The 26,467-nt window shown below is 42.4% G+C and overlaps 1 protein-coding gene across 1 annotated transcript in view; it reads left to right on the forward strand.

Moving 5' to 3' along the window:
• The first annotated feature begins 693 nt into the window (after positions 1–693).
• Positions 694–26,467, forward strand: part of UBE4A (ubiquitination factor E4A) — a 37,027-nt gene continuing 11,253 nt past the window's right edge. The window contains exons 1-15 of the mRNA XM_025893415.2: positions 694–843; positions 5,943–6,105; positions 11,523–11,696; positions 12,290–12,402; positions 13,411–13,563; positions 14,090–14,249; positions 14,696–14,898; positions 15,094–15,285; positions 16,185–16,518; positions 17,457–17,577; positions 19,791–20,095; positions 21,410–21,542; positions 22,566–22,753; positions 24,611–24,711; positions 24,826–24,939. Coding sequence (XP_025749200.1) covers positions 5,985–6,105; positions 11,523–11,696; positions 12,290–12,402; positions 13,411–13,563; positions 14,090–14,249; positions 14,696–14,898; positions 15,094–15,285; positions 16,185–16,518; positions 17,457–17,577; positions 19,791–20,095; positions 21,410–21,542; positions 22,566–22,753; positions 24,611–24,711; positions 24,826–24,939 — 2,412 coding nt within the window. The 5' untranslated portion in view covers positions 694–843; positions 5,943–5,984. The remainder of the gene's footprint in view (positions 844–5,942; positions 6,106–11,522; positions 11,697–12,289; positions 12,403–13,410; positions 13,564–14,089; positions 14,250–14,695; positions 14,899–15,093; positions 15,286–16,184; positions 16,519–17,456; positions 17,578–19,790; positions 20,096–21,409; positions 21,543–22,565; positions 22,754–24,610; positions 24,712–24,825; positions 24,940–26,467) is intronic.

Genomic DNA, 26,467 nt, shown 5'->3' on the forward strand with positions numbered 1-26,467 from the left:
GGGGGGGGCTCGATCCCAGGACCCTGGGATCATAACCTGAGCCAGGGCAGACGCTTAACGACTGAGCCACCCAGGCGCCCCTTCACTTGCACTCTGGAAACGTATGCTGCTTTCACTGCCTTTGTATACCTCAAAGTAACCTTGTAGCATGCATGTTGTCACCACTTTACAGATAAAACTGAAATCCAACACTAGCACATCTTAGCACACTGCCTGACACCTAATAAGAGCTCAAAACGTTCTGTCATCGTTATTGCTGTTGTTGTTGCCTCATATAATAATCTATGAAGAGTAACAAAAGCTGCTTCAAAAAGGCATGACACTGGTGGGAAAAATAGAAAGCAAAAACCCACAGAGGTTTCCAGCAGCGCCAAGGGTCACAAAGTCATAGCCTCCGGCTATACACCAGATTTCAAAACCGACCTCGTTTTTTATTTTATTTATTTTTTGTTATGTTAATCACCATACATTACATCATTAGTTTTTGATGTAAAAACCCACCTCGTTTTTCACCAAGCTCCAAACCAATCACCCCCACGCCGCCGCCCCGCCAACCCTCCCGGGACCCGCCCCAGCCCCGCCCCGGCCCCGCCCCGGCCGGAGCCCAAGGCCATTTCCGGCCACCTCCGCCCCGCCCAGCGAGATAGCGCGTGCGCCGTGGAGGTGTTTGCGCGCCACTTCCCCGCGCAGAGCGGCACACCCTGTTTCCGGCGCTCGGATAAGATTCCACAAGGTCCGGCGCCTGGTCGCGATGTAAGTTCCGGTTGCTGTGCTGAGTCGGAAGTGGGAATCCTTCGGCCCCTAAGACTTGTCGTGTCGTCGCTGCTGGCCCTTCAGGCTCTGGTAAGAGAGGGAATAGCTTGACGGAAGGGGATCGTTGAGTCTGCGATGGGATTTTCTTCTCCTAGTTGAATGCCACTCCGGGTCTCTACACTCTTGCCTCCAAATTCCTTCTCCTGTGTTTTCCTGACCCTTGATCCTCTCCTTCGTGAACTTCGACCCTGTCTGATTTGGGACCCCTTTACAGTGCCCAAGCTTCTGGCACCTCTCCCCTTTTTTGCCATTCCCCTCCAGGAAAAGGCCAGAATACTGGCCTTGCATTATCTTTGACTTCCTTTCTCTGAAAGGAGCGCCGAGTGGGTGGGTCTCCCTCCTCGCGGCGAATCCCTTATGGAACCTGGAGAGATGAAATGGAAAGCGTAGACAACAAATAGCCAGATGCCAAAGAATGGGAAATTAAGCACGAGTCGCAGCAGTCAAACCAGTTGAATACATATGGCAAGATAATTGACATTTCTTAAGGCAGGTGATCAGTTCACTACTCAAAACTCTCCTGGCACTCTGCTTCGTGCTCCCTCACGAATATAGGGCGTAGAAGACACTAATAAGATGGAGTAACCGCAGCTCTGGAGCTTATATTTGATGGGTCTTCTCTTTGGGATCAGTTTTTCGCTCCCAGAGTAAGGACTCGTTTAGTCTCACTGTTTTCGTCTCCTATGGGAACCCTCCTGAGATAAAATGGGACCCAGGAAAGAATGCTGTTGGCTTTTTGACTCGAGGAGATCCTTCTAGCTTGTTGATGTGTTGTTAGGATCTGTTGCCACTTTAGCGGGACTTGAAAGAATTTTGGCGTGGAACATATAGCAATGAAAACATTGTAATTCATTTTTAGTTTAATGTCTCACCAGGACAGAGACCTTAAAAAGTATGGTTTAACAGAGCTTGAGTTTTGCCAGTCCAATTTGACGAAGTATTCTACATATTTTCCTAAAAGCAATAACAAGTCTGATATTAAAACATTTGTGTGCTCACCTCTTTAAAGGCTGACACTGGTCCTTAGGGATTAACAGTACTGTTCCTAAACAAAAGATTGATTGGGGTGGGGAGGGTGATTGTAGTACTGGAAGTAAATAGCTGTTGTAGATGTAAACCCTTGCAGCGAGTATTTCAGAATGAATGTGTTTTTAAGTAGGACATATTAAAATGAAATAAAATCTGGGCTGCCTGGGTGGCTCAGTTGGTTAAGCATCAGACTTAGGGTCAGGTCATGATCTCTGGGTCCTGGAATCGAGCCCCAATTCGGGCTCCCTGCTCAGGGGAGTCTGCTTCTCCCTCTCCCTGTGCCCCGCCCCCCGCTCGTGCGCATGTGCAAACTCTCTCTCAAATAAATAAAATCTTTTTTAAAAAAGTAATCAAATCCAAAAGCTCCTAAGGATTGATGGTGGCACCATCCCAAAAGCTGACAACAGGATGGTGCGGTATCTCTGTATGGCAGTTGAAAATAGGAGATTATAAGTAATTGGTGACATTGAATATTAAAACAAAATATCAGGGTTCTTATTTTATCAGACCTGTTGGAGTGGGTAGTAGCTAGGTACTGTTATATTTGTGAGACCATTGAACGTATCTATACTGACATCTCCACAAAGGTTCCCATCGAGTGATAATTCTTCCATTTCCAGTGAAACTTTTTAAAAGTGGTTACACAGTATTGGACTATGAAAGTAGTTTGTGCACAGATTTGAAGTTCATATGAGAAAGATGAACTTAGTGAGGTAGGCAGAAACTTTTTTGTTTTCAAAAAGAGATGACAAGAGATTTATTTCCATTCTCTATTCTATACATCCTGAGATACCAGAGAGCCACAAGTGTCTGGCCCAGAAGCTTGACCTGCTACTGCAACCCAAGACACATAGTAAAGCCCTTACTTTGAAGGAAGATCATGAGTGCTTACAAGGAGGTCAGGAGTAATGGCATGTAAGATTGAATCATTAAATAAATATTTTTGGGGGATTCTGTGATTGTGATGTACAAAGCGGGACACAGAAGAAAAACTAATCAGATATGAAATTGTACTCAAATTGCTTGCTGTCTAGAAAGGTAGAAGGTCTGCATTAGGAATACAACGTAGAAAGTTATACATCCTATTAATATAGATAAAATGTAATGGGAAGCTAACTTTTTTTTAAGATTTATTTATTTATCTTAATGTATATACATGCCGCAGGGAGGGGCAGAGGGAGAGTCTTAAGCAGACTACAGTTGAGTGTGGAGCCTGACATGGAACTCAGTCTCACGACTCTGAGATCATGACCTGAGCTGAAACCAAGCATTGGACACTGAACGGACTGTGCCACCCAGGCACTCCTAGCTTCTTTTTGTGATGTGACAGTATAATATTGAGAAAGGAGGAAATAATGCCATTTATTATCATAAATCCTGTTTATTTGTCTCTATCGTCTAAGGAGCCTATCTTTTCATATGTTCTGTATTCCTCACTTTCACCTTGCTTCCTTTCTACCTCTTATAGAGGTACAGATGATGCATTTCCTTTGTATTTTTTTTTTTTAAAGATTTTATTTATTTGTCAGAGAGAGAGAGAGCACAAGCAAGGGGAGTGGCAGGCAGAGGGAGAAGCAGGCTCCCCACCGAGCAAGGAACCCAATGCGGGGCTCGATCCCAGGACCCTGGGATCATGACCTGAGCCAAAGGCAGACGCTTAACTGACTGAGCCACCCAGGCATCCCCCTCTCCTTTGTATTAATTTAAACTCTTTTCAGTTGTGTGTTTTAGGATTTTTTTTTTATTTTTTTAAGATTATTTATTTGTCAGAGAGAGAGCACAAGCAGGGGGAGCAGCAAGCACAGGGGTATGCAGGCCCCCCGCTAAGCAGGGAGCCCGATGTGGGGCTCAATCCCAGGACCCTGGGATCATGACCTGAGGTGAAGGCAGTCACTTAACCGACTGAGCCAACCAGGCGTCCCTAAGATTTTATTTTTAAGTATTCTCTATACCCAACGTGAGGCTCAAACTTAGAACCCTGACATCAAGAGTTGCTGCTGTACTGACTGAGCCAGGCAGGCGCCTCTCTGTTGTGTTTTTAAAAGCCCATTCAAACTGGCTTACACAATATAGGGAAATCTATTGGCTTTTTTATAACGGAAAGACTCTTTCCATCTCTCAACTCTGTTTTCCTATATCTTGACTTAGTTTCGGGGTAGGCCTCTTCTGGGTGATGGAAGGATGTCAATTCCAGGTTTATTTCTTATCCTGCTAACAACCCAAGCAGGAAAAAAGAGTTCCCTTTTCTGTAGATTCAGCCAAAGGCCTGAAACTGGGTGTTCCTTGATTCTGATAGGCCTTGTTAGGGTCTTGTGCCTACTCCTCAATCAGTCCCTTTGGCCAGAGTATGCTGCATTCTTTTTGGCCAAGCCAGATTCATATGCTCATTCCTGGAGCTAGTGGGTGAGGCCATCCTCTTCTGAACACATGGACTGAGAATGGGATGGATCCCCAAAGGAAAAATGTAGGGTGTCATGTTGAAAAAAGAGGATGATGTTTCAAAGACAGAAAATGACAAGAACTCACTATACTTTTTGCATACCTCTGGACTTGAGGGTACCTTAGGATAGAGGTAGGGTGGTGGTCAGCTAATAATGAGACAATTGTTAGTGTCTCTACATGAATTAGGAGTAACAATTAAGCTTATGCAGTGGTTAAATGAGGGGGAAGTCCTCTCAAGGATCGTTGTGAATTCCAGCACTAAAAGTGCTATCTTTATTTTTGGATTATTAAGCTTAACTAAGCTATACATTGCAAAAAATAAAATATATAGAGCAACATCTACATTTCCTTGAGCAGTAAAGCCCAGAACCATGCTGAGACTAGACTGTGTGCCTAAGTCATTACAGATAATTAGCCATTACCTCTAATGCAGAAAACACTTGACAGAGGAAGGTGAAGCAACTGGTGGAGATGTCTCAGAATTGTCAAGAAGTGTTAGAGTCTCTCCTCCTCCAGAAAATAAGGGTAACTTTTCCGACTTGTATTAGCTTCTGTTAATATGATTCTGTAAGGAGTCTTACCTCGGGAGATTAAAGGTAGACCCCCCCAAATTTTTTTCTCCTTCCCTCATACCCCATCCCCACTCTTTTTAAGTAAGGCCTCTGTCCTTTTAGCGGTCCAGTATCCTTGAGAGCCAAATATTCATACCCTTTGTCTCTTCCCCACCCTTTTCAGGGATGTATTTCTGTGCTGTGGCCTTAAAATTTCAGGAAGGGAAGAAAGCCTTTCAGGGCGCTCCGCTCGTCCCATTGTGCCTCTTGAGTCCCCTTGGTGCTTGAATGAGGAAATGTAATCAGAAGAGTGCAAATGCAGGCTCAGTTAGCTCCACTAAATACCTTTGAGGTATATATCTATGACTTCATGTTCCACATTAGGAATTTGTGTGTGTCAGCAGTATTACAAAAAATCAAATAAGTAGTGGAAATTAAATACAGAATTAAGGAAAGACCATTTAGTTTTTAGTGGAAGAAATCCCAATTGTTTTAAGCCTCGGAGTAGAGATAAATTGCCTAATACATATTTGAAACCCACAACACGCTGTTGGTCAGGTTCCTGTCCTTATTTGCTGTTCCATGTCTGATACAGGCTTACAGTTAGTTTATATGTAGCTGAGGAATTCCCGGCTGCAGCTTTAAGTCCTAGAAGCCTGAGCAAGCGCCATCTTATGTTCATGGTGAATGAGAACCAGATTTATGGGAAATGTGTAGCTGTTGTCATATTTTTCAGTCAGTGCCACATTGTTATTATAATGAATAGATGAGTTTCCTCATTGACTTCAGTAATTCTTTCTGCTTAACCTATTTTTTAAAGGTATGGCAAATAGAAACGTGTCAACAGATAAATGCATTCCAGCTTGAACATTTTTAAAGCTTTTTGGTTTTAGCTGCCCCCAAATCAAGCCAACTTATCCAGTTGGTGGGTTCGTAACCATTTTGCCAAAAATGCCTTGAATCTTGGAACAGGAATTGGAAGGTCTTACCCAAAGCCTTTTTACATGTATTGTGTTTGAGAAATGGGGAAGGAACCGACGACTGTGGGTCTAATCCCAGCTGTTGTGTTATCTGCCCCTCCGTGTCTGATACCTGTCCTCTCTGCAGCCCCTCCCCCCCAGGTCTGGATGGAGGATACTTTAAAGTGAAATGACAGACCAGGAGAATAACAACAACATCTCAAGTAACCCCTTTGCTGCTCTTTTTGGCTCCCTGGCTGATGCCAAGCAGTTTGCAGCAATCCAAAAAGAGCAGCTGAAGCAGCAGTCTGGTAAGTAGGGGACCCAGGAGCAGCGGAGGAGATGACCTAGAATGGGGTCTTCCCAAGTGAAGTCTTCTTAGGGTCTGTAATTGCAGTTGGAATCGACCTGGGGGCACAGGTCGGTTTTTTTGTTCATTTAGGGCATAAATTGGGGTTTTTGTTCATTTTCCTTCTTTGTTTTGTTTTTGGGTCCTCTCCTCCCTCCTGCATAAAGAGAGACCAGATAGCAGGTGGTTCCGTAGTAACAGATGTTAGTCGTGATCCCAGTGCTGTCGAGCTGTTTATTTTAAAAATCACCCAGCAAAAGATATTTAAATAAATCTTTTTAACATAGGAAACTGAGGTTCTGGCATAGATGTAGAAAGCAGGTTACGTGCAGCTGTAGAAAGCAGATGTGTAAAAGGAAGAATTATAAACGTTTTTTGGCTTTTTGGTAGACAAATAAATGAAATTTGTTTTTTTTTTTTTTAAGATTTTATTTATTTATTTGACAGAGACATAGCAAGAGAGGGAACATAAGCAGGGGGAGTGGGAGAGGGAGAAGTAGGCTTCCCGCTGAGCAGAGAGCCCGATGTGGGGCTCGATCCCAGGACCCCGGGATCATGACCCGCGCTGAAGGCAGACGCTTAACGACTCAGCCACCCAGCCGCCCCTAAATGAAATTTGTTCTTAAGCCCAGTGCTTCAGAGTCAGTCCCAAGCAAAATACTTCTTCCATTCCATAGAGTGGCCTCTTTCATAGCATAATGCTGTTAGAACAGACTTGTAAGAAAATCTGATCCTTTGCCTTAATGTGAAAAAAAAAATCAGAATATCTCACTAATCCTAAAAATGGTTTTCCTCATCTAGGACCAAAATTAAGATCGGGTCTTACTTCCTCCTGTGAGAAGACATATAGCCTAGAAGAATTAGGATGATGTTTCTTGAATTTATTAGTCTTCTGAGGGTGGTCACAATCTTTCAAGCCAGAAATCACTCCCCTTCTCCTTTCAAAGAGAATAATAGTATTTTTTGGAAAGGAGAAATGTTTATATTTTACCTTGTTGTTTATTTCAAAAGTGTCGGTATACACAGCTGAGTTGTAACCTTGCTCTCTGTTCAGGACTGAATAAAAAGGAGGTAAGGGCAAAACAGATGAGTAGTGGACGGGGTGATGATGAAGCAAGGGGGGAGTATATGTAACCCTGGCTTTCTACCGTGATCGAAGGAGGCAGCTCTGGGTCTCAGTCTCTGAAATCTCTTCCAGATTCTTGCAGTAGGAGATTGTAGGAGGAAAGGGAGAGTGAGGAATAGGAATATAAGAAAATGGGGAAACATGATTTATGAATATGTGGTTGGGGGAAATTTTGCTACATAGGTTCTTAGCTCCTATCGCTCTTGGGGTTCAGAGGAGAACTTAACCTTATAGGAGTAGAGTGACAGATGCTTGTCCTTCTGGCTGTCAGCAGACCTCAGGCTGGCTAGAGTTGGGAACGTTGCAGGCACCAAGCCGTGGGACAAACCAGGTACATGCACTCCTGTTACTATTTTGGCTTCTCCTCGTTTTAGTTTGTTTACGCTGAGTTTAGCATGCCACCAGGTCTAACCTGTTTTCCACCAGCAGTTAGAACTCTGCCAAAACCTTCGGCCTCCTATGTTGAGCTTCATATTGACTAAACTCACCACACTAAAGCAACTCTTAACTTCCGAGAGTTTTGCCTGGCCTTTTAGAATAATCACTGTAGATAGAGAGAAGCAGATGCAGACTCACATGGCTTCTAGTGAACACCACACTTGTACTCCTTCAGCCTGAATTCCATTCAGAGAGGCAGCTCTGTCTGCTGACAGCCAGAAAGACAAGCATCTGTCACTCTACTCCTATATGGTTAAGTTCTCCTCTGAACCCCGAGAGCGATAGGAGCTAAGAACCTATGTAGCAAAATTTCCCCCAACCACATACTCATAAATCATATTTTCCCATTTCCTTATAATTCCTATTCCTCACTCCCCTTTTCCTCCTACAATCTCCTAAGGCAAGGTTGCTTTTTTAAAAAGTAAAGGGATTCAATCAATAAAAAAAATAGTAACAAATTAGAGGGGAAAAGATTCAGATGAACAATTTATATACAATAATCAAATGATTTTAGAAATTTTGTCTCAGTAATAATTGGAGCACTGCCCATTAAAACAACAATTAGATTTTTATGAAATTTGTGATGATTTAAACAGGTACTCTCTCATAGACTGCTGAGGGGCTTGTAAATGAGAGCAGTCTTTCTGAGGATAATTTGGTAATATACATTAACTTTTTTTTTTAATGTCATCAGTTATAATAGCAAGCCTGGGGTTTTTTTTTTTTTTTAATTTTATTTATTTATTTGACAGCACAAGTAGGCAGAGAGGCAGGCAGAGGGAGAGGGAGAAGCAGACTCTCCGCGGAGCAGAGAGCCAGACGCAGGGCTCAATCCCAGGACCCCGGGATCATGACCCGAGCCAAAGGCAGACGCCCAACAACTGAGCCACCCAGGCGCCCCTACACATTAACTTTTAAATGTGCAAGCTCTTTAACTCAGCAATTCTGCTTCTACAAATTTACCTTACAGAAATACACAGGTGTACAAAAAGTACTATTCAGTGCAGTAGTGTTTGAAATCATGAAAAATTGGAAACAGCCCAAATGTTCATCAATTGAGAAGTAGCTACACAAGTCAGTGTGTGTGCATACAATGCAATAAAGTGCAGCTATTACAAAGAATGAGGTAGGCCTATAAATGACATAACAGAGAAGGATGTTGGTGCTGAGTAAGTTTAAAAAGCAAGCTGAGTGGCGCCTGGATGGCTCAGTTGGTTAAACCGCTGCCTTCAGCTCAGGTCATGATCCCACGGTTCTGGGATCGAGCCCCCACATCGGGCTCCCTGCTCATGCAGGAAGCCTGCTTCTCCCTCTGCCTGCCGCTCCCCCTGCTTGTGCTCTCTCCCTCTCTCTCGCTATCTTTCTCTGTGTGTTAAATAAATAAATAAAATCTTAAAAAAAAAAAAAGCAAGCTGAAAAGCAGTATATATAGTATGATCCCTCTCTTTTTTTTTTTTTTTTAATTTATTTATTTATTCATGAAAGAGAGAGACAGGGAGAAGCAGAGGGAGAAGCAGGCTCTCAAGGAGCAGGGAGCCCGATGCGGGACTCGATCCCAGGACCCTGGGATCATGACCTGAGCCGAAGGCAGACGCTTAACCATCTGAGCCACCCAGGCGCCCCCTCTCTTTTTTTTTTAACTGAAAATCCTAGCAATAAACATTCGCACCACAGTAGGAAAAAAAAAGTCTGGAACAGTTTGCTAACTGACATGGTTGTCCATAAGGAATTGGTTCAGAGTAGACTTTTTACATAATGTTTTCCTATACAGTTTGGGATTATTCAGATATATGTATTCTTTAAAATCAGGAAAAAGCCATATATTTAAAATAATTAAAGGCATATTGATCTATTGTAGGTAATTCTCTGTTCACTAAGATTCTGTGGGGAACATAATGGTGCTATTTTTGGTAATAGGGGGTGCAATTAATTATCAGCAGAAAGAATAAAACTTTCAATTTGTAAAATGTGGTAGGATTTCCAGCCAGGGATTTCAGAATCCTGTACTTAAGATGTTGCCTAATACAATTCAATAGCAAAAAAACACAAATAATCCAGTTTAAAAATGAGCAAAGGAGGGCGCCTGGGTGGCTCAGTTGGTTGGGTGACTGCCTTCGGCTCAGGTCATGATTCTGGAGTCCCTGGATCAAGTCCAACATCGGGCTCCCTGCTCCACAGGGAGTCTGCTTCTCCCTCTGACCCTCCCCCCTCTCATGTGCTCGCTCTCATTCTCTCTCTCTCAAATAAATAAGTAAAATCTTAAAAAAAAATGGGCAAAGAATCTATATAGACGTTTCTCCAAAGAAGACATACAGATGACTAATGGGTATACTAAAAGGTGCTCCATATCACTCATCACCAAAGAAGTGAAAATCAAAACCACAATGAGAGGGCGCCTGGGTGGCTCAGTTGGTTAAGCGACTGCCCTCGGCTCAGGTCATGATCCTGGAGTCCCTGGACCAAGTCCAACATCGGGCTCCCTGCTCCGCAGGGAGTCTGCTTCTCCCTCTGACCTTCTTCCCTCTCATGCTCTCTCTCTACCATTCTTGCTCTCAATAAATAAATAAAAATCTTTAAAAAAAGAAAACCACAATGAGATATCACCACATACCTGTTAGAATGGCTACTATCAAAAAGACGAGAGATAACAAGTGTTGGCAAGGATGTGGAAAAAAGGGAATCCTGGTACACTGTTGGTGAGAATATAAATTGGTGCAGCCACTACGGAAAACATTATAGAGGTTCTTCAAAAATTAAAAAATAGAACTACCATATAATCCAGCAATTCCACTTCTGGGTATTTATACAAAGAAAACAAAAACGCTAACTTGAAAAGATCTATGCACCCCTGTGTTTGTTGTAGCACTGTTTATAATAGCCAAGATATGGAAACAACCTGTGTCCGCTGATGGATGAATGAATGAAGAAAATATGATACACACACACACACACACACACACACACACAATGGAATATTACTGCCATGTACAACAACAGGGACGGACCTTTGTGAAATGGAATAGGTCAGACAGAAAAAGACAAATACAAACAAATGTTCTCTGTTATAGGTGATACCTAAAAAAGAGAGAAAGAACGCTCATAGATACAGAGAACAGATTTGTGGTTGCCCGGAGTGGGGTAGGTACAGGGGATCAAAAGGATCAAACTTGAGTTATAAAATCAATAAGCCTGAGAGATATAATGAATAGCCTGGTGACTGTTGTTAATAATACTGTACTGCATGTTTGAAAGTTACTAAGGAGTAGATCTTAAAAGTTCTATTCACAAGAGAAAGCAATATTTATAACTGTATGGTGACAGATGTTAAGTAGAATTATTTTGTTGACCATTTTGCAATATATATAAATACCAAATCATTATGTTGTATACCTGAAACTAATATGATGTTATATGTCATTTTTTATATGTTAACCTCAATTTTTTTATTTTTTTAAGATTTTATTTATTTATTTGGCAGAGAGAGCACAAGCAGGGGGAGAGGGAGAAGCAGGCTTCCCACTGAGCAGAGAGCCCGAAGTGGGGCTCGATCCCAGGACCCTGGGATCATGACCTGAGCCAAAGGCAGACGCTTAATGACTGAGCCACCCAGGCGCCCCACTATACCTCAATTTTTACCTCAATTAAAAAAAAAAAAAAAGATGTTGCCTGACTTGAGATGTTCACTAATTAGATGATTAACTTGTTTCCCATCCAGAATTATTTTTCTCTTGATAACATTTATCATTTTTGATAGTATACTTGGTTCTCTCTTAAAGAGAGGAGTTTAACTGTTAATGGCTTACATTTTCTGGCAGATGAACTCCCAGCTAGCCCAGATGACTCGGATAATAGTGTGTCAGAAAGCCTGGATGAATTTGATTACTCTGTGGCTGAGATTAGCCGCTCCTTCCGTTCACAGCAGGAAATATGTGAACAACTCAACATCAATCACATGATCCAAAGGATCTTCCTCATTACTCTGGACAACAGTGAGTTACAGACTTGGAGCCAGTCTATTCATTACTCTTCCCTTCCTGCTTGGGCTAGGAACTTGTTCTGAGAAACTTATTGTATCTAATGGTTAAACAAACCCACTGTATTCCCTAGAACACAGGTTTGATAGTTTAGTGAAGCTTTTGATGTGACCTAAAGATAATATTTAGACAAGGTATAGCTTTCATTATCATTTTCGTACAGACTGGACCATATAGCTCCTTGCCTTTACCACCTTAAAAGGGAAATGCGAGTGGTAGCCAAATCCTTTTTCTTCTCAGAGGTGACCTAAACATTTAGACAGAAGCCCCACGAGGTGTCAGATAGTGTTTTCCCTCTGTGTCCTGTCTGTAGTTAAAAAAAATAGGTGCTGATGCCTGGAATTCAGGATGTTATGTTTATAACAAAACCTGACATGCTCTTTGACTCTTTGAAAAGATTTAAGTGTTTAGATACTGCTTTGTATGTCAAGATTATCCTGATACTACCTGAGTCAGACTTGGAGTTCAAGAGAAATGCTGTCAAGATCAGTTGTCTATATAAGACAGAAGCATTATCCTTAACCTACCAGATTAAAACTATTTCCCAGGTGACCCCAGCTTGAAAAGTGGGAATGGCATCCCCAGTCGTTGTGTGTATTTGGAAGAAATGGCAGTAGACCTGGAAGATCAAGACTGGCTTGATATGAACAATGTTGAGCAGGTACCATTTCTGATGTTCCTTTGGGGTGCCTTTAGCACAAACTAGCCATGCAGCTGAACTCTGCTCACGTTTCTCCAACCATGACTTTGCTTACATAATTCCATCTCTTAACTTTGTCTTTGGTGTTCCTCCTTGGAGATCTTCTCATTTACCATGGCCACATATCTGAATTCCTGGAGTGATCTATCTGTGCCTCTCGGATGGCAGTTGTCACCTTCTGTCACATGTACTGGCTTTTTTTATACCTGTCTCATCTCCCCTATCAGACCCTTAAGTTCTCAAGGGCAAGGCCCATGTCTTTGTATCTTTCCCAAAATCAAAACAGTGTGTTTTACCTTATAAGTGCCTAATTAACATTAAAGGAATAAAACTTTGGTAGGACAGACACTTGACAACTTGTAGTTTAACTTTATATGTTTAAATTATATAAGTCTGAGTAAGGCCAGCAGTCACACAGAGGAGTAAATTTCATGTATAAGTTCAATCGCTAATTCTCCACACCATTCCATAAATACTGTTTTAGTGCTTACTCTGTGCTAGGGCAATACCAGATGCTTGAGCTCTATTTGGGATAACTGTACAGGTGACCCTTGAACAATGTGGGGGTTAGGGGCAGTCGAAAATCCACACATAACTTGTGACTCTCCAGAAACTTAACTAATAGCCTACTGTTGACAGGTAGCCTTATGGATAACAATAAAGTCAGCTGGGGTAAAGAAAATGTTATGAAGAAAATTAGAAGCAAGAAAAAATACATTTACAGTGCTGTTCTGTATTTCCTGAAAAAAATCCATGTCCAACCCATATTGTTCAAGGATCAATGCATATACACTTATATTTATGTACCTAATATTTTCTAAAGTAGTAAGAGAGGGGTCTTATATTACCCCTTCACTCTATATCCTGTGACTCTCGCAGTAACCTCTGTCAAAATGACCTTCTACATCTTGATATCCTAAGATTAACTTTGCAGTGGTTTAGTGTTTTGTTTGTTTGCTTTTCTTAAAGGCTGTCTTCGCTCGCTTACTACTTCAGGACCCAGGCAACCACTTGATTAACATGACTTCTTCTTCAACGTTGAATCTCTCTGCTGATCGAGATGCAGGGGAGAGGCACATTTTTTGTTACCTTTATTCCTGCTTCCAAAGAGCTAAAGAAGAGGTAAAGGAATAATCCCCATTGAGAACTGTGTAGTAGTCTTGGGTTTGACTTTAACATGTAAGCCAGAGAGTTGGATGAGTGTCTTTTATATCAGTTTATATACATTATAATATGTCAGAAACTAGATATGAGAGGCACTATGAGTTGTCAGAAATTTTCGTCTGTTCTTTCTGTGGCTTGGGGTCTATTCCTTTCCCCATTTAACCAGGGCCTTCTGTTCTCCTACAAACCCTAAAAAGTCATACTCTTAGAAAAGGTCAGGGGAGGGGAAAAAAAAGAGTGTGATAAACTCATTTCCACTGAGGTATAAATAAGAGTGAGCTAAGCTTGGTCACTTCCAGGATTAGAATTCTAGCAGGTGGGTGACTCCTTACACCAAAGAATGAACCCTTACGAATTTTTAAGCATCCACAGGATAGCAAGTACTGTTTTGGGGTACATTGTCTTTTTCATTCTATTTGCTGTGTTCACCCTTGTTCAGGTCATAGAACTAGGCTCTCCCCTCTCTTCTTCATTCTGTTTCCAGATTACCAAAGTTCCAGAGAACCTGCTCCCCTTTGCGGTGCAATGCAGGAACCTCACTGTGTCCAATACCCGAACAGTACTCCTCACCCCAGAGATCTATGTTGACCAGAACATCCATGAGCAACTGGTAGATTTGATGTTGGAAGCCATCCAAGGAGCACGTGAGTACATAAGCAAGATCTCTGAGTTTCTACATTTTGATTTCCAAATTTAAAATTCCTTTAATTGCATTAGAAAGCCTCAGAGCCACTGTGGTTCCAGAAGTATAAATTAAGGAAGAGAGCTCATATCTTGACTTTTGGGGTTGAATACCAGTAGAATTATCGGAATGTGAGAAGCGTAAGGAGCCTGTATGTAAAAGCATATAAAAATCGCTATGGGCGGGGCGCCGGGGTGGCTCAGTCATTAAGCGTCTGCCTTCGGGTCAGGTCATGATCCCAGGTCCTGGGATCGATCCCCACATCGGGCTCCCTGCTCCGCGGGAAGCTTGCTTCTCCCTCTCCCACTCCCCCTGCTTGTGTTTCCTCTCTCGCTGTGTCTCTCTCTGTCAAATTAAAAAAAAAAAAATCGCTGTGGGCTTCTTTTCCTCTCGTTCGTCATCTGTTAGATTTTGAAGATGTAACTGAGTTTCTGGAAGAGGTCATTGAAGCCTTGATATTGGATGAGGAAGTTCGCACATTTCCAGAAGTCATGATTCCAGTGTTTGATATTTTATTGGGCCGAATAAAAGATCTAGAACTCTGTCAGATCCTGTTTTATGCATATCTGGATATTCTTCTCTATTTCACTAGGCAGAAGGATATGGCAAAGGTAGGTTTGAAAGGTGTTACGTATTCATTTGAGCTGGTGATTTAATAACCTATCCTGAGGGTGCTCTCATATTACCTGTTGAATAAAAGAAAGATACATTTGTTGTCATATAGACTTAAGTCTTTGAGATCCTTTCACCCCACCACCTTTCCCTCCTCATACAGACTAGTAAGTAGGCCTTGTTTTCTCCTTTAGGTTTTTGTAGAGTACATTCAGCCCAAGGACCCTGGCAATGGGCAGATGTACCAGAAGACCTTGCTGGGTGTAATCCTGAATATCTCCTGCTTATTGAAGACTCCAGGTGTAGTAGAAAATCATGGCTACTTCCTGAATCCATCTCGTTCCAGTCCCCAGGAGATCAAAGTGCAAGAGGCCAACATCCATCAGGTGGAACTGTCTCCCAGCCCCCTAATCTTAGATGAAGTCGCGTTTCCTCGGGAAGCAGATGCAGATAAGGCTGCTTGAGCCTCTTTGGGGAAACACATCGATCTGCTTGGCTTTCTACCATAATCACGCAAAGAAATTGTCCTCTTTTCAGCACAGGCTCAGGGCAGAGGAGAAGCCAGTGCGCGGTTTAAGAGTAAGCTGCTGCTCCTCTCTGCCCTGTGCTGTGGCACAGCCACTTCCCCTCAGTCCTCGCTGTCGTCACCAGGCTGTTTCTTATAACCTGGGCTCCTAAAATCTTCCATATGAATTCCAGCTTATAAACCGAATTTTTTTTCCTTTCCTTCCTTCCACCAACGTCCTCTCCATTTGGGCTTCTTAGTGTAAATTCTAGCAGAGGTCCGGCCAACATGAGGCAGTAAGTGGTTGATTTGGGGATGGTCTCAATCTCCCATCATCACAACTCTTAAGGCAGGGATTGGCAAATTACTGCAGTGGCCAGATCTGGCCTGCCACCTGTTTTGGTAAATAGTTCTGTTGAACACATTCATGCCCATTCATACACATGTTGTTTATGGCTTGGTTTCATGCCACGGTGGTAGAGTTGAATAGTTGCCACAGTCAGCATATAGCTTGCAAAGCTGAAAATATTTATCGTCTGGCCCTTTGCAGACAGTTTACTGACCCCTGCTCTAAAGCTATATAAATGCTATCTGTAGTTTGGCAGCTCATCAGGGAATCTCTCATAAGTGCCCAGAAATTTTTTTTTTTTAAATCAGAACTGGGGTATAAAATTAGGATGAGAATATTTTTGGAAATTGCCAGTGGCTAAGGTTTGGGAGTAACAAATATGAGGATTGTGAAACTGGAATGTTCTATGGTTGTGTTTTCTGGTTAAACAGTTCATGGCTCAGTTCCATGAAAAGATCTACCAGATGCTGAAGAACTTACTCCAGCTCTCTCCAGAAACCAAACACTGTATCTTGTCCTGGCTTGGAAACTGTTTGCATGCAAACGCAGGCCGCACCAAGATTTGGGCCAATCAGATGCCAGAAATCTTCTTCCAAATGTATGCCTCGGATGCCTTCTTTCTGAATCTGGGTGCTGCTCTCCTGAAGCTATGCCAGCCGTTTTGCAAACCCAGATCCTCTCGGCTCCTCACCTTTAATCCCACTTACTGTGCCCTGAAGGAGTTGAATGACGAAGAACGAAAAATTAAAAATGTGCACATGAGAGGTAGGGGGGAACTGGCCTTCTCAAGATGGTGTGTGTGTGTGCATGCTTGCACGTGTGTGTGTAACATCTAAGGCGTTCACCTTTATCCTTTTTCACAAAGGTGCCTCTTTCTCAAAGAGGAGGCAAAAAGAAAAGCTAGTATAAATTTTAAAAAGACAGACGTCTAAAAAAAACTGGTAGCTTTTAGATGTTGTGTTTTTGTGAGATCTTTCTGAATTTAGCAACCTTTAGGTATTGATTGATTCATTCTTTCTAAAAATAAAGCACAGTCCCTGCTTTGTCTTTTAACTCAGCCTCCAGAAGAAAGCAGATATATTAACAGAGAATCATAATATGGTATAGGGCTAAACTATGGGAGCACAGAGGAGAGAGTGAATAATAAATTCTACAGAAGTTGGAAGTCTTTGCGGCCGAGTCTTGAGAGATGAGTTGGGTTTAAAGTATAAAGGTACAAAGCTGTGGAAGGCTTGATTGGAGAACAGTGAGAAATTCAGGGGGAGAGCTAGGTGGGAAAGGGATATGGGAATTGGCAGGAAATGAGTCTAGGGAGGAAGAATATTGGGGCCAATTTGGAGAAAAACAATGCAGAGAAGTGAAAAGAAGAAAATAAGTCACTCAAAATGAATCACTCTTTAAAAAAAAAAATGAATCCCTCTTAATTTTGGTGTATTTCCAGTTTTATGACTCTTCTAATCCTAAAAGCAATACATGGTCAAAAGGAAATAAATCTGGAAGAGCACAAATAGATACAGATGATCCACTGTCTATCACTTGGCAACATCCACAGTGTTTTCTACATTGGTTTTTAAAAGGAAATTACTAAAAAAAAAAAGCTCTCACTGGTAGCAGTATGAAGTGAAGCTAGAGTAAGGGGACACTGGAGACCCAGGACAAAAGTCTGTGGTGAGTCATTTACTGTTCCTTTTACTTTCTTTGAGGTTTGGACAAAGAGACTTGTTTGATCCCCGCTGTGCAGGAGCCAAAGTTCCCCCAGAACTACAACCTTGTGACGGAGAACCTCGTCCTGACTGAGTATACCTTATACTTAGGATTTCACAGGTAACTGCTCTGATGTCATTCAGAAAGAACTGTTTTGTGGAGTTAAGAACCAGAAGGTTGAAAGTGAGTCTCACTTTATTCTGAAAGCTCCCGTTAGGATCTAATGGGAACGGAGTTTTGTATGCACTTAAATCATGTTTACGTGAATTGCTTTTGTCCAGATAACTGAATTTCCTTTTCATTTTTGACCTACTACACTTCTTAAAATTAAATACACTAGTATTGGGCGCCTGGGTGGCTCAGATGGTTGGGCGTCTGCCTTCGGCTCAGGTCATGATCCCAGGGTCCTGGGATCGAGTCCCGCATCAGGCTCCCTGCTCCTTGGGAGCCTGCTTCTCCCTCTGCCTCTCTCTCTCTGTCTCTCATGAATAAATAAATAAAAAGTTTAAAAAATAAATAAATAAATAAATACACTAGTATTGTTCTCTAAACACACAAATTTTTTTTGAAGATTTCTTTATTTTAAAGAGAGAGAGCACACAGGCATGCAGGGGGAGGGGCAGAGGGAGAGAGAGAGAGAGAGAGAGAATCCTCAAGCAGACTCCCCTCTGAGCACAGAGCCTGACTCGGGGCTCGATCCCACAGCCATGCCTGACTGGAACCAAAACCAAGAGTCAGACTCTTAACCAACTGAGCCACCCAGGCTCCCCTAAACTTGAAAAAAAAATTTTTTTTTAATTTTATTTATTTACTTGACAGAGAGCACAAGCAGGGGGAGTGGGAGAGGGAGGCAGGCTCCCCGCTAAGTGGGGAGCCTGATGAGGGGCTCAGTCCCAGGACCCTGGGATTATGACCTGAGCCAAAGGCAGACACTTAACCAACTAAGCTACCCAGGCACCCCTAAACTTGCAAATTTTTAAATCACTATCTTCCTATTGTAATCTGTGAAAGGGGAATCGTTTTAACTTTTCACTTTCTGCTCTTGAATTTTGATTACTTACTACTCCTAATAAAAAAAGATGAACCTCTACTTTATGGTATAGAGACAAAATTAAAGAAGTGTTTGGGGCTCGAGACACACGTGCATGCGCTCTCACTCTCTCTTTAAAGAATAAATTAAAAAAAAAGAAGAAATGTTTATCAGGGATTCCCGATAAGATCAGTAGACCACAAAAGATTTATGTATCAAAGATCAAAAGGATTCTGGAAGTGTGAAAATTTAAGAACTAGAGTGTATGACTTCCAAAAACGGTTCTGGTTCTGGCTGGTCACACACCATTCTGTGATTTTTCCCTCCTCTGGTTTAGTTGATTATGACTGCATTTAGAAATAAAGTTGTTACAGTCCTTAGGAAGAGGTACTGAGAATAGCAGTTTTAAATATCTTCTCAGGGTACTTACATTGGCACAGAGCATTTTTTAAAACTCGGGAAGTTTCTAGAAAAATGGTATCTTTATTAGGGAGTTTTTCTATCCCGGTCATTGACATTTTAAATGAGACAATAGATAATGCAGCATATGTTTAACCTGTTCAACCACTGACACTCAGACATAGAAATGAATGTCATCTATTCTCCCATACTGGCTAGCTAACCCTAGACATTGTCTACAGGGCCAAAGAAGATGACTTTGAACTGTATCCATAGAGACAACTATCCGTAACATTGAATTATGGGGCTTCCTTTCATTAGAGAACATTTCGCTGGCCCTTTGTGAAGAATAATGTAATTTTATATTGAACAACAGAGGACTGGAAGCTGTTTCTTAGGTTGCAGCCCAGGTGGCTACCAGTTTATATGTGGTCGTTACTAACCTAGAGTCCTTTTTCTCAGCTTTTGTTCTTAACTAACCGTAGAAAGACTGTCCATATAACCACATCCAAGTACAGACATTGCAACTGTGCAGTGTCAAACTATCCTGCTGGGCTCTTTTTGTAATTTGTCTAATCGTTATTTATTTTACATGGTAACAGCCCAGTCTACACCCTGCTTAACCAAGCTACTGTTCTTTGGATGGTGCGTTTCAGCTGAAGGCTGCTTTTTGTAGTTAGTGTCATTTATGTCAAATACTTGGTAACATTTGCCCGGTGCTATGACCCCTGCCCCAGTCCTGTCCATAAGTGAGTGCCTTCTGTGTCACCACAATTGCAGGCCCCTATATCCTAAAAGAGAATACTAGAATAAATAAATGAAGATTTGTTTTTCCAGAACGATCTGTACTCAACTGCCCTATATGAGCCTCCTGACCCAGTCTCTTGTGCTTTCTTGGGGGCAGGTTGCATGATCAGATGGTCAAAATCAACCAAAATCTGCATCGGCTGCAGGTTGCCTGGCGGGATGCTCAGCAAAGCTCTAGCCCTGCTGCTGACAACCTCCGTGAGCAGTTTGAACGACTGATGACCATCTATCTTTCCACGAAGACTGCCATGACGGAGCCCCAGATGCTACAGAACTGTCTCAACTTGCAGGTGTCCATGGCTGTTCTACTCGTTCAGCTGGCCTTAGGCAATGAGGGCTCACAGCCAATTGAGCTAACTTTTCCTCTGCCAGACGGCTACAGCTCTTTGGCTTATGTGCCAGGTAAGCAGGCTCTTCCTTGGGAACTGCCTATTTATAGCTATCTAAGTTTAACTGGGTCACTTTGGAAGTTTAATCCTCAGAGTACCCTTCCTTAGTTATCATTCAACTGTTTTTGGAGAAACAACTCAAATTTATAGACAGTATCTACCGGTCAGAGTATGGGAGAACCAACAGCTTTTTCCTCAGCCTTGTGTTCCCACTTCTGTGTGTATCAGAAAATAGTCTTCAAAGGACTAAGTGCAGCCAGGGTTTTCAGAGCTGTTAGTTTTGCATTAATGTTGTCTTCATTGTTCATCTTCTAAATTTATCTGTCCAACTCTCCCTGTGCTATTCTTTAGGGAGAAAAAAAATTATCATCCCCTGTTGGTTGAGGAGGTCGTGTATGTAGGTTTGTCAGGGAGGAGTTGGCAGATACTGTCCATCAAAATCAGGTTATATGTTCTTGATCACTGTATTGGTCATCTATTGCTAAGTAACAGATCATCCTAAAACGTAGCACATTAAAACAAACGTTGTCTCACACAGTTTCTGTGGGTCAGGAATCCAGGAGTGGCTTGGCTACATGGTTCTGCCTCTGGGTCTTTCATGTAGTTGCAGGCGAGCTCTCAGTCAGGGCCACAGGAATCTGAGGACTCGACCAGAACTGGAGGATCTGCTTACAAGCCAGGTCATGTGGTTGTTGGCTGACCTCAGTTGCTTACTGGCCTCTTTTCCAGGCCACACAGGTCTCGCCTTAGTACTATTCATGGTATGGCAGCTGGCTTCCTTGAGAGCAAGCAACCAAAATGGAAGCTATAGGCTTCTGTATCTTCACCATGGAAATGATATACCATTGCTTCTGTATGCCTCTACCCTGGAAGAGTGCAGGAAGGGACACACAAAGGCATGAATACCAGGAAGCAAAGACAATTGGAGGACCATCCTGGAGACTGATGACCAGAGTCATCTAATGTATTCATCTTCGTTGAAGATTCTTTATCCATCTAAAGAGTTATTTAATGCACAGTTAACCTTGAGTGTGAAAAGAATGTGTATCAGTGTACCTTCTTAAGTTGCACTAGTGTGTGAACAGTATTTTGTGTCTCTGCTATTTTCATACTGACTTGGATAGAAATAAAAATTGACTTACCTTTAAAGGAGAGTCTACATTTATGAACTTGTCACCATTCCTAGTACCTACAAGACATTTTGGATTTTTTTAATCTTTATTAGGTAGAGCAAAAGGGAGGAATTTCAATATTGCTTAGTACAGAAAGTCAGATGTTTCACTAATTGCAGTGAATGGGTTTGTTTGTCTGTTTGTTTGTTTTCCAGAATTTTTTGCAGATAACTTGGGTGATTTCCTCATTTTTCTCCGCCGCTTTGCTGATGACATCTTGGAGACATCAGCGGACTCCCTAGAACATGTTCTTCACTTTATCACAATTTTCACTGGAAGCATAGAAAGGTGAGGTGTTGAAAGCTTGGCTCTGACAGCATTTAGAGGTGCAGAGCATTCAGAAGACTTCTAAACCAAGCCTGAATCATAAGGGCTTGCCTTCAGAAGTTGTGTTAACACTAATGTATCACCTGACCACCCTTAAGGGTAGCCAGAAATCCCCCTCTTCAGAGGCATAATAAGCCAAGGACTTTGCCCACAAACAATCTGAACCTGCGTGTAAGAGACCCGATGGGAATTCCACTGCTAGTGGCTGGTTAAAATAGTTACCTTAATGCCAGAAGCCTTACCAGTGGCAGCCAGTTCTGATGATCTAACAATTGTAGGGTCACAAAGTTTACTCTTAATGTTCTGAGTTGCATGAGCAGTAAACACAGGTAAGTGCTTTCTAATCTCATCTTTTCATTCATAGCTTCTACTCCCCTTTCTCAGAGAAAGACGCCCACTGACCTTTGGAGTTGCTTCTCTGGTGTTTTTGGTGTCTAGGCCAAAGGAAACCATGTGTGCATGAGTGAAGATTTGCTGCAAAGAGAATGATGTACAATCCCCTGAGCCATGTCAGTGAGAAGTAGGTAGAAGCCAAGCCTTCACTGAGCTGAGCAGACCCAGTGGGAAATCATGAGTCAACTGGTATTTATTAGGCACATGTGGTGTGCAGCGTAAGTAACGTAAAAAAACTGCATCCTGACCCTGGGCCTCAGGAAGCTTAGAAAGGCAAGTTTATCCTCAGTGAAACGGTCAGGGAATGTAAGCAATAAACAATGGATTATTGTAGAGAAGTAAACAGAATGGCTAAGCATTAAATAGAAACTTGAGTATTCATCTTCATACTTGGTAGGCTGTGATCTCAAAAGTTGAATGATGTTGTACTCTGCATCATCCCCCAGAAATTGATAGCCTTGACACTACAGAATCCTGTTTTCTTCTCCAACAGTGGTATAGGGTGTTTTGGCTCCTCATGTGGAGAAAATAGTCATGAATTTGAGAGTTGAGTTTTCTACCTGCTCAGCTTGCTTTCTGCACTTTTTGCAGGATGAAGAATCCCCACCTAAGGGCCAAACTGGCTGAGGTGTTGGAAGCAGTGATGCCCCACCTGGACCAGACTCCAAATCCCTTGGTATCCAGTGTGTTCCACCGGAAACGTGTGTTCTGCAACTTTCCCTATGCACCCCACCTTGCAGAAGCTCTGATCAAGGTCTTTGTGGACATTGAGTTTACAGGTAAAGCAGTCCAGAACTGAGAAGCAGATACTAGTGGAGTCTCCTAGCTTGATCAGTATTTAATGTCAGAAAAATGCCAGCAGCCATCATTTATTGAGTATCTGCTATGTGCCGGCCTTGATGCCAAGTGCTTTTCTAACATTGTTTCATTAATTTGTCACCATCTGGCAAGTTTTACTGTATTATCCCTGTTGTACATGTAAGGACATGAATGCTCGAAAAGATAATTTGTCTGTGTCATACAACTAAGTGGTAGAATCAGGTCAATTCTGTCTCACCTCAAAAAGAAAAACAAGGGGGTGCGCCTGGGTGGCTCATTTGGTTTAAGCGGCTGACTTTGGCTCAGGGTCCTGGGATGGAGGCCCGTGTCAGTTTCTCCCTCTCCTTCTGCCCCTCCCTCCACTCGTGCGCTCTCTTTCTCTCTCTCCCTCTCCTTTATTTATTTATTAAATAAATAAAATCTTAAAAAAAAAAACACACATACTCTAATTATATGCTTGATTTAATCAAGCTCCAGCTAAGTAGCCTGTTCGATTACAACCCAGGTCTTTTTTTTTTTTTTTTTTTTTTTTTTTTTAGTGGGGGGAAGGGGCAGGGGAAGAGGTAGAGGGTGAATCATAAGGAGGCTCCATGCCCAGTGTGGAGCCCAATGCAGAGCTCAGTCTCATAAGCCTGAGATCGTGACCTGAGCCGATATCAAGAGTCGGATGCTTAACCAACTGAGTCACCCAGCCACCCTGACCCCAGGTATTTATTATCTGCCTCAAAATTGCAGAATAGTGGGACAGTTCTTTTTTCTTTTTTTTTTAAGTAAACTCTATCCCCAACATGGGGCTCAAATTCACCACCATGAGATCAAAACTGTACCCCATCTCAAGCAGTAAACAATATATGTTAGGCACTTATTTAAGACCCCTTTTAAAAGAGATGTTCTAAATAAATAAAATAAAAGTTGTCCTACCATCCGGTGATAAATACAATTAACATTCAGAGAGACATTTAACATTATACTGAGTGCCTTTCCTATTTGGATTTTGGTTTTGTCACTTACCTCTGAGCCTTAGTGTCCTCATCTATAAAATGGGTTGAAGTGACGACTAATGAGATAGTGCATGTAAATCTTCATGATACATATATAGTCACACAAGTCACTGCAGTTATCTCATTATATGACCATTTCAACCCTTTACGTGCAATGGTACAGGATGTATTATAATTCCTGTTTTATTTCTGAGGAAGTAGAAGTTAAAAAATGTTAAGAGAGACTTGAATTAAGTGGAGCCAAAAGGAAAACCTAGATCTTCTGACTCCAGATCCCATGATCTTCTTTCATCATATGACCCAAGCTACAGAGATGTTGTGGTTCGTTCCTTTGATTGGTCAAAACAGTATAAGCTTCAGGTTTTTAGACCCTGACCTGATTTTTCAGAGTAACTAAGAACCAGTTCGTTTCGCAGCTGGGGTGTTATCTGTGAAGAATATGGAGGTTACTTAGTATCCCATTCAGCACACGGCTGTCACTGCCACAATGGCCAGTTCAGAGGCCTCATTCAAAGTCTGAAAAGTACTCTACGTTTGGATATGGAAGCATTTGTCGCCCCTGGCGTTTAGGGTACAACTTGGTCCTTGTCCTTTTCTGCATGCAGTATCTTTTATGTCTGTCTCCCTCTTGTTCTGTCAGTAGGGAAATAAGTAAACACTTGGCTGTTACTCTGGGCCTTTGTAAACTCCCAGGGCAGATCTTGTCAGTAGTCTTGACACATTCAGAATCAAAGAAAATGGCTCCACAGGCATAAGCTCTTACTCTTTCTCTAGTAGCACCACCTTTGCTGGGTTTTTGCTCTTACCCTATTCCAGGAGACCCCCATCAATTTGAACAGAAGTTTAATTACCGACGTCCCATGTATCCCATCCTAAGGTACATGTGGGGAACAGGTACCTATCGAGAGAGCATTAAGGTGAGAGAGCTTTTGGTGAAGCCAAAGCTGAGTTCTCTGAGTTTTACTTCAGATAAGCCCCAGTGAGTTGTGGTTCAGTACTAAAATGGTTTTGTCTTGGGCTGGGACTTCCAGGATTTGGCTGACTATGCCTCTAAGAATTTAGAAGCCATGAATCCCCCGCTTTTCCTCCGCTTTCTTAACCTGCTCATGAATGATGCCATCTTCCTCCTGGATGAAGCCATACAGGTAAGAATAAGTATATAAAAATTTTTTAGGGACGCCTGGGTAGTTCAGTTGGTTAAGTGTCTGCCTTCAGCTCAGGTCATGATCCCAGGGTCCTGGGATCAGGTCCTGGGATCAAGTCTGGCGTCAGCCTCCCTGTTCAGCAAGGAGCCTGCTTTTTCCCTCTGCCTGCCGGTCCCCAGTTTGTGCGCGCGCGCGCTCTCTCTCTCTCTCTCTCTCTCTCTCTCTCTGACAAATAAAAATCTTTAAAAATTTTTTATAACAGATTTAACTGGGGCACCTGGGTGGCTCAGTCATTAAGCGTCAGGCTTTGGCTTGGGTCATGATCCTAGGGTCCTAGGATCGAGCCCCACATTGGGCTCCCTACTCAGCGGGAAGCCTGCTTCTCCCTCTCCCACTCCCCCTGCTTGTGTTCCTTCTCTCACTGTGTCTCTCTCTGTCAAATAAATAAATAAAATCTTTAAAAAAAAAAAAAAAACAGATTTAACTGCCCTTATCAAATAACATACTTTTTTTTTCCCTTTAAATGATAAGTACATACTTTTTACCTTCAAATTACAATAGAGCAGTCTTTATGCCCATAGTACCAGTTTGGACACCAAAAATTTATGAGCAGTAGTACACCATGAGCCTTGCCATTACAGAGTTTGATAGGTATTATTCCATTAGAGACCAAGATCAAGGGTCATTGAAGCCTCATAAACTAGGATGATATTTTGGCAGAGAGTGGTAAAGAAAGGGTGATGAAGCTAAACTAAGGTACCCTGGCAGGGTTAATCAGGCCAGCGGCACAGAAAGAAATCCGAGGACCTCGCATTTGGTCAATGACTTTCAACCATTTTCCATCCCAACACATCAATAGCAGTGACTCACTAAGGCAATGATTCTTATCCCCTTCCTGAAAGATTCTGATTTTCGCATCACTCCTTGGAAAAAAAATCTCTGGTTTGGGTTATTTTTTCATATAAACACTGTAAGTCACCAATACTCGTCACCTATCCGCAGCCTCCCAAATCTTTACATTTGAAACACGAGTTTCCCAAAGTCTACACCGGGTGCCTGTCAGCAGCTTCAGTGCATCATCATGTCCTTACTCATCCCTCATGGAGCTGCTTCTTGCTCCTATTAAAAACTTCCCTTATCGGGGCACCTGGGTGGCTCAGTCGTTAAGCGTCTGCCTTCGGCTCAGGTCAGGGTCCCAGAATCCTGGGATCGAGCCCAGCATCAGGCTCCCTGCTCAGTGGGAAGCCTGCTTCTCCCTCTCCCTCTCCCCCTGCTTGTGTTCCCTCTCTCACTGTGTGTCTCTGTCAAATAAAGAAATAAAATCTTAAAAAAAAAAAAAACTTCCCTTCTCTGTGACAGGTGTAAGACAGCTAAGGCAGGGGCCCATCTCCCAAGGGGAGATGAGGCAGGTAAGTAGTGAAGGCGGCCTGTTAGACAGCCACAAGCTCCTCATATGGATTAGCAGTCCCCCAGTAACTTGGATTTAATCTGCGAGGAGAGTTCCTGCTTTTTTCATAATCCCGTACTT

This window comes from Callorhinus ursinus, unplaced genomic scaffold, assembly GCF_003265705.2.
Source record: "Callorhinus ursinus isolate GAN/ISIS: 27379988/994484 unplaced genomic scaffold, GSC_fseal_2.0 scaffold19, whole genome shotgun sequence".
NCBI classification, from domain to species: Eukaryota; Metazoa; Chordata; class Mammalia; order Carnivora; family Otariidae; genus Callorhinus; species Callorhinus ursinus.